The following is an 8,479-nucleotide window of genomic DNA, read 5'->3' as shown; positions in this document are numbered from 1 at the left end:
TAGATAAATAATATGTGTGTGTGTGTGTGTGTGTGTGTGTGTGTGTGTGTGTGTGTATATATATATATATATATATATAAACAACACTTTTGCTTTTACAACATTTCAGGTGATTTAGTTTTATACTATATAAGAAGGAACTGTACTGAAAATGAAAAAGCTTTACGTTTTTAATATAAATTTATTATTGACTTTTTTTTTACACAGGAACATGTACATCTATTTTACAATAATGATGACTGATATGTTTTGTACACTGAACAGAAATACTACGCTTTACATAATTTTGGCACATTTTCAACTAAAGCTACAGTTATACAACACTATATTGAGATATATTCCTTGTTTTTACAATTTGCACTTTAAAAAAAAAACATACAAAACTGAGCGGCAATATCCTCACTTAAATTAACTCTTCACCACTTACAAACAATATCCTCTCTTAAATTAACTCTTCACCACTTACAAACAATATCCTCACTTAAATTAACTCTTCACCACTTACAAACAATATCCTCTCTTAAATTAACTCTTCACCACTTACAAACAATATCCTCACTTAAATTAACTCTTCACCACTTACAAACAATATCCTCACTTAAATTAACTCTTCGCCACTTACAAATTATACTTTAACCACAAGCAAAAGAAATATTTAACCATCTAACATAAATAGTCTAAACAGTTATCTCCAAAACTGATATTTTAAACCTTCAAGAATTAAGCCTTTTCACATAAATAGTCTTAACTTTTACAACCCAAAAGAAATATTTTTAACTCTCAAGAACAATGTCACAAAAAAACTATATATAAACAGACAGAAAATTTTAAAAGTTTATACACTTTGATGATTTGTATTTTACATAAACTTTTTTTTTTCTACTTGTAACACTTTCAACAGAAATTCTAAGAAGGGGAATTAAAACACACCTAAGAAGGGGGAGTTAAAACACACCTGTTTACATTGAAGCAAGTTATGCTTTAGTAACACTGCTACTAAAGAGCTATTCATGTGGTTATAATTGACACATTATGTGACTGTACAGCCTGTTTCAGGTACTGGTAGAGTGTATGTGGGAAAGGTGGAATGCTTTGAAACAAACAGAGATCAATTAATCTGTTAAAAAAAAGGTTTTATAATAATTTGCAAATCAATGAATGTAGATTACTCGATGTGTGTATTAATTTTCTTTTAACAAGATATATTACTTTGGTAACCAAGAACTAAAAAGTTATAAATGTAGACCACATATAAATGGTGGTTTGTTGACAACAACACAAAAAAAAAAGACTTTGATTTATTATACAACTTTAGTGCATCTATAGTCATTTTTGACAAAGTTTGCTGAAAATTGACATTATCTGAGAGAAGTATGAAAGAAATTTGCTTAATGTTATTTTTAGCCATGCAAAAATCCTAAATTTCAAAATAAACAAAAGTCATTAGGATTATATAGTTTTCATGATTAAGACATAAAAATAGAAGAAAATTGGTTTCTGTTACTCTTATACACTGAAATACATATTATCAAACGACTGTGAATTCTGAAAAAACAAACATTATTTGTATGTTTTGCAATTCATATCACAAAAAAAAAAGAGAGAGAAACCTTTACCAAGAATTGAATAATTATTATAATTGTAATCATACTTTTAATGAAAGTAGATAATTAGGATTGCATGTTTTTAAATTATCAAGCTTAAATAGCAAAAAAGTTCCTTCTAAGAAAACACCCAATGCTTGAGACAATATGCAGGAAAAACGTTTTTTAACGTGACAGTTTCATTAGAGAATACGGGGTTATCTAAAGTTACTTTGCATCATTAGACACAACTAAAAACAACAGAACATATTTACTGTGTAATAAATATTTCTACGTGAAAGCTATAATAAAACCATATATGTGTTTGATTCACCAATATCTACTTACAAAAGTGAGTTGTTCTCTATTAAGAGTAGTACATGTTTTTTGTTGTTGTTGTTCACTTGATAGCTGTGATCAGGAAATAAATGAAGCACCAACATAATTCTACAAGTTTTGTTGATGAATTCAATTCACATTCTTACTTCTAAAACTTCATGAAAAAGAGTCTTTATAAAAACGGGTGGAAACATAATGTAATAACTTCATGAGAAAAAGAGTCTTTATAAAAACAGGTGGAAACATAATGTAATAACTTCACTACATATACACTTTTCATCCATTACTTCCATGAAAAAATATTCTTTCAAAAATTAATTTAGTAAAAACAAACTACAGGTAAAGATTCTTTGAATTTCATTAGAAATTAAGTAAAGAATTTAATCAAAAAATACATCATACCTGCACAATAAATAACATAAATAACTGATCTAAAACATCAACAGCTACTACATAATTATTGTTTAAATGTTCCAAAAATTTGAGCAAATAGCTTGAAGAGCAATTTTGATTGAAACAATTTCAAAAATGTAACAGTTTTTGCAACAAGAGAATTCTACCCTAAATTTGTAAAGAAGAATTCAATAAAGATAAATGGTGGGTTGAACTTACTGTTAATTCTTATGGACGTTTGAGTCAGAAATATTCAAGATTCTGATGATGAAACCATTGAAGTAACAGATTATATTCTAAGTTATACCAATTAAATATGAGTAGCACTTGGATTAAATACAAATACAGCACACAAAGAACAACTTCAAAGACAAGCACACAACAAATGAAACATTCATGTGCTTTAAAGATATATGACAGAATTAGGCAGATATTACATCAGTTCAACTAAATCTACTTTGGAAATTATTTTAAAACATTTTATGCTAAAATACAAAAAGCATATATGACTACAGTCAATTTTATTTTGGTGAAACATTACTTAAATCATGATATCATGCAATTTATTAAAAATTGGTTATGCATTAAATTAATTTCCATATTTTATGATACAATCATAAATTAATTTTATTATCTGTTATTTGTTGCCATCTAATTTTTCTTTAATGTTTCAAACACATGATGGTTCAAAAGTCTTAGTCATTATCTACAAACCATAAACTTAAACTTTTGGAACTCTTGGGAAATATAATTTACTTTAAACAATAATAAACCACACCAAAAAATTGTTAAATTTAACTGCTACACAAAATATGACCCAAGTAACACAAAAATTCAAAGAGAGTCAAAGAAACAAAAATTTTTTCCTTCTACAAATAGATGTAGTAAAATAAAACCTGTTTAACTTAAAACACAACAGAACACTTGTCAACAACAAGACTGTAAACAATACAAATAAATTAATTATTTTATAGAGGTATTTAGTCACATTTCATTTATTTTTGATAAGTTATTCATTAAAACAAATTCATTTGTATTCATTTCACCAGATTTATGTAACTGAATAGAGTTTATATTTTTAACATTAAATTTATGTAACTAGCATAATCAAACTTAAGATTTTTTTCCACTTAATATCTAGAAGCCAGTATAGTACTTGATAGAGCAAAGTGTAACAAAACTACCAACAACACAAGTTTGTTTTTCTCATAACTCAAGTACATGTGTATAAAATAAAAAAGGCAGTTTTCTACCACTCTTTTTACTTAGAATTATATATCAGTTTCAACTGGGTGGTAGCACACTGCAGGATGATCACTTATTGACCTCTGTGATGTAGTTCGACATGGAGACCCCATTTTGGAGGACAGTGGAGACTTTATGGGAGAAGGGCTTCGAGAGGAAAAGGATGGACTCCCTTTTGAATAAGGAAAATCTTTATGACTATCAATTCGTTGAGGAGGTGGTGGAGGAGGTGGAGCTAAAGAATCCACATCTAAGCCACCCAACTTTTTACTTACCAAAGCTGCTACTTCCAAGTTGTTAAATTTCTCATCTGAAGTCAAGCCAAATAACCTTTCCTGAAATAAAGGGAATATTTTGTATTCCATATTAAAAGTTGAAACATTGAAAAACCTTAACTTGATAAAATTATTATATCTCATGTACTTAAAATATACCAAAAAATTAAAAATCAATTACTAGTGTTGGTTTTACATCGGTATATTTGAGTTACATATTGTTACAACCAAAAACAATGTATGTATTTTAAAACTATACAATTCAGATTATAGTCAATAAAATGTGGGAAAAGTTATATATATGGCAGCATGCTTGAGTAGCAGCAAAGCTGCTTTCTACCAAACCTGTAGTTATCCTGATTACACTTTTCAGGCTAAGTAGACTGTCTTATTGATATAGGGTTTCTCATTTTACTTTTAAAAGAAAGTACTTGGAAATTGGGTAACTTTTTTTTTCCTACTTTCTTTTTATTGTAATTAATCTAAATTTGTTTGCATATCAGATAGAGTTACATTTTTTAACTTTATTTAAGGATTATGAGTAATGGGAGAGAAAACAATTTTAGAGGTACTGAAAGACTGAGTCTCATTTAAACTTGGTCTTAGATCCTCCACCTTCTGCACCTTAAAACTATAATTCAAAACACAGTATTTAAACTTGCAAGTACTTAACCATCATTAAGCGAGACTGAAAGAGAGAATCTTTAAATCATTTTCTAAACCTATTGTTTAAGAAAAAAGAAACTAACCAAATTATTTCCACCTTTTATCGTTAAAACAAACTTATTGTGGTCTTTTTTTCTTTTATTCTAGTTTGTTGTTAAGGTATTAAATGTCTAGCTGCATTATTTTTATGTTCAAAGTACAACTGGTTAAAATTCTGAATGAAATGATCAGCATGAAGGATCAATAGTTGTAAAATAACAACTAAAATAAAGGCCCAACAGCAGTTATAAATGTTCAAAATAATTTAATGATTTGGAATGGGTTTTTATTTGCAAATAAAATACTAAAAGTTAAATAACTGAGCTACAAGCAACAGTAACAACATAACAGTAGCTTCAAGCATACAGTCTTGCTGATATAGAACGACTATTAGTTTCAAAAACAAAACAGTTAAGTGTTTTAATGAGAGTCAAATGATTCCAATAAATGTTACAAATAAAATGTTTTATAAAATCACATAAAATATAACAGTAGACAAAGACTGCAGTAAACTTGAGAACATTCACAGATAATAGTTAAATCATGACATTATCTTTGTACATGAATTGCAATGCATGGAAGTTGATCAATCATGAACACTGTTGACATCTCACATCTTATTATACTTTTAACAGTTGAATATAGTATTCTTTGACAATAAATGTATTTTCATAATCCAAAGGTTATTATAAAATAAAGTGCAAACTTACTGATTACTGGAATTAAACTTAACAAAATTCAGATACTTCAAAATATTTAAAAGATATATTAAACATTACTCTTATTAATTATAATTGTTAGACACACACACACACATGAGTGGAGTTTGTTTCAGTGTGTATAATAATAACATGAAAATAATAACTTGTACAAACATAATAAACATTATTATCAGAAAAAAAGTAATCTTACCAATACAAGTTTCATAAACCTGAATATAAATTTGACAAAAATATTTACTTTCTCACACAAGTTACCTCATTGTTATCGTATCGTAGTTGTTTACCCCAACCCCACTTTTTATCTGCTTCCACTTCTGTAGAAGAAGTGCTGTAAGTTGGATTTGAGAAGGTCAAGGTTGGATCTACCTCCTGGACTCTTCTTTTCCTAGAAAACACAGTTCAGTACTAGTAGTGTGCTGGTGAGTGCTTAGAGGACTACTTTTAAGTGAAAATGGCTTTTATCAAAGTATGCTAATTAAAAACTATTGAGGAGACAGTATAAGTTTGTACAGTTTCATAAATGTTTAATTCATTTAAACACATCTGAACATTTTAAATTACTAAATCAGTAAATAGCATTAAAAAAAGAAAATTATTTGTTTAATATAAAAACAATTTAGTTCAGAGTACAATTCTGTGAAACTTTTAGTTATCTTGTTAAGCTTTTCAAATCTGACCACTAGAAAACTGACAGTAACTCGAGATCAAATCAATAGAAAGACACTTAAAACTAAAACATATAACAAAACAATCATAGTTGTGTCACTTTTGTTTACTAAAACCATCTCGGTCAATAATATTTTTAAACAAGAAAAAAACACTGTGAGAGAGGGGTGATTAAAACCTCTCAGAAACAATGTACCTTAGTTTATAAACAATTTTAAAGGTATTAAAAACTCTGTTTTGTACTGTTCATCATATATTCAAGTTAGCATCCTTCCCATGAAAACTAACTGTCTGATCCATGTAAAATAAAAGATAACTATTACAGTCTTACAGAAAAAATTTACCAAAAAAATAAGTGGAGAAGAACAACCAAAAACTACAGTAATTTTTAGATTTTCTTTTTATGTCAAATGTTGAATCAAAAGGTAGTGAAAAATATGCAGATAGAATGTTGAAGAAGTTGCAAACACAAAATAGTTAAAACATCTATAAGAGAGAAAATGTGGACAAACTATTATCTTGTTTCTGTTGTTGGATGTATAATGGTACAAATAAATTCTTATACAGGTTTCATGCATTATTTATTACTGCACTAGAAAAGTATTTTTTGAAAACACTTGCTCAGGAAAGAAAAACTGTTCTATTCAACAATGGTGTTTCAAGCAACTTTTTTCATCAGGCTTGATATGAAAAGTAATGAGGAAAAGGAAAACAAAGTCAAACCTAAATAGTTGCTAAAGATATAAAAAAGAGTAAATCAGGGATAACTGCAATAAGTTTAAGAGGTTTCAGCTGAAGGATAGGTGGTTTAGAGAACTATAGGAAAGTTACGGATTTGGTTGAAATCAGGAAATCCACAAGAGCTTACGAGAATCAACTGACTGATAATTTTAAAACTATCAGCAACGATTTATTTTTTTTAATTATGATAAAGGTAAACAGAAGGTTAAAATGGGAACTGGGCCTTTAAAGGACATTGATGGAATGTGGCTTTATTGAAAACTGAGATATCAGAGCTTTTGAATTTTTTCTTTCGTCTGTTTTCAAAAGAGGATGTTAGCATGACTTTGAGCATTCTATGGAAAATAGTGGGATTGACCAGAATCATGTAGATATTACATTCTTAGTGGTAAAAATAAAGACTGACAAACTAAAAATAGATAAACAAACAGGACCAGACAATGTTTTTCCCAGAGATTTAAAGGTCAACAGCCAGATATGCAAGCCTCTCTCTTTCATTTTTGATTGATCAGAAGACAGTTGGTAGGTGCCCAAGACTGGAAAATTACTAATGTTACTTCTGTTTTTAAAAGGGTGTTAAACATTGCCCTAGAAATAAGACAAATTAGTCTTACTTCTGTAGTGTAAATATTCTTGACAATTTGATAAAAGAAGCTTTAAAATGTTTAATACAATGAATAGACATTACTTTTTCCACCAGATAAAAACTTGTTTAATATCTTACAAAGAAGTATTAATGGTAGATTATGAACAATAAAAATGGAGTATGCAAGCACATTAACTGAAAATTGAAATTCCAATTACATGTAGCATTCCATAAAATTAAGAACACAAGCTATGCTCAATCTCCTAGTAAAATACAATACAACAACATTGAAGAGGATACACTGTTTTCAAGGATGTTACATGTTAGCTGGATGGTGGAAAGGATGTGAGAGTTAGAGAAAAACTAATAAATACAATTATAGGATGATTGGAGAACAGAAAACAAAAAGTTGTTACTAAAAGAGTCCAGTCAAATTGGACCCTTGTCACTAGTGAAGTGCCTTAGAGGTCAGTGCTTGAGTCTTTGTTTTTTGTTACTTAAATTCAGTGATATTGATAAGAGCATAATAAGTAAATTTTCCTGATGACATTGAACTCTTGGATATTTCTAGTTGTATTATGAATGTAGAGGTATTACAGAATGACTTGGATATTTGGCAAACAGGAAATCAATAATTTCAAGAAAAATAAAGATGTTTTTATAAATATGTTTTTATTTTTCCTGAATGATGAGTGTGCAAGGACAGCCTTGAAAGAACAAATGTTGCCTTGTTGTCAATATGCTTTCTTATTTCACTCAGATATAGTACAAAATAGGTTTAGCATATTTCCATATCCATATAACTACTATCCAGATTATAAGAAAATGTCACCCATCAGGCTGTTAAGAACAGAAAAACACTACATCCTACACTCTTAACAAAACAATAAAGTCATTCTCACCTCCTCCACAAAGCTAGAGCAATAACTAGCAGCCCAATAAGAGCTAATAACACCACACTGAAAGCTATATAAGCAGATTGAAGTGCAGAATCTGAAAAAAAACAACAAAAAACACTAAACTTCTGATATCACAATCCATGTATATTTAACATTTATTGTAAAAGAACTGTTTGTGTACTAATTTTGTTTAAATGTGAATAAATATTTTTGGAACATTTCAATAATATACACCTGGAAAAAGTTAAGCACCCCCGTGTTTTTTTCAAGTGATTCAGATTCGACGTTCTTGTGACTGATTATAAATTACCATTCAATCTAAACG

The 8,479-nt window shown here is 28.7% G+C and overlaps 1 protein-coding gene across 2 annotated transcripts in view; it reads right to left on the bottom strand.

Moving 5' to 3' along the window:
• Positions 1-1,952: 1,952 nt before the first annotated feature.
• The window catches only part of LOC106462022 (low-density lipoprotein receptor-related protein 4-like), a 168,853-nt gene continuing 162,326 nt past the window's right edge, over positions 1,953-8,479 (bottom strand). For both annotated transcript variants that reach the window (XM_022389133.1, XM_022389134.1), the window contains exons 30-32: positions 8,158-8,248; positions 5,518-5,647; positions 1,953-3,895 (exon numbers count right to left, since the gene is read on the bottom strand). In XM_022389133.1, coding sequence (XP_022244841.1) covers positions 3,587-3,895; positions 5,518-5,647; positions 8,158-8,248 — 530 coding nt within the window. In that variant the 3' untranslated portion in view covers positions 1,953-3,586. The remainder of the gene's footprint in view (positions 3,896-5,517; positions 5,648-8,157; positions 8,249-8,479) is intronic.

The sequence above is a fragment of the Limulus polyphemus genome, unplaced genomic scaffold, assembly GCF_000517525.1.
Source record: "Limulus polyphemus unplaced genomic scaffold, Limulus_polyphemus-2.1.2 Scaffold1076, whole genome shotgun sequence".
NCBI classification, from domain to species: domain Eukaryota; kingdom Metazoa; phylum Arthropoda; class Merostomata; order Xiphosura; family Limulidae; genus Limulus; species Limulus polyphemus.
This window is presented reverse-complemented; position numbering and strand designations above follow the sequence as displayed.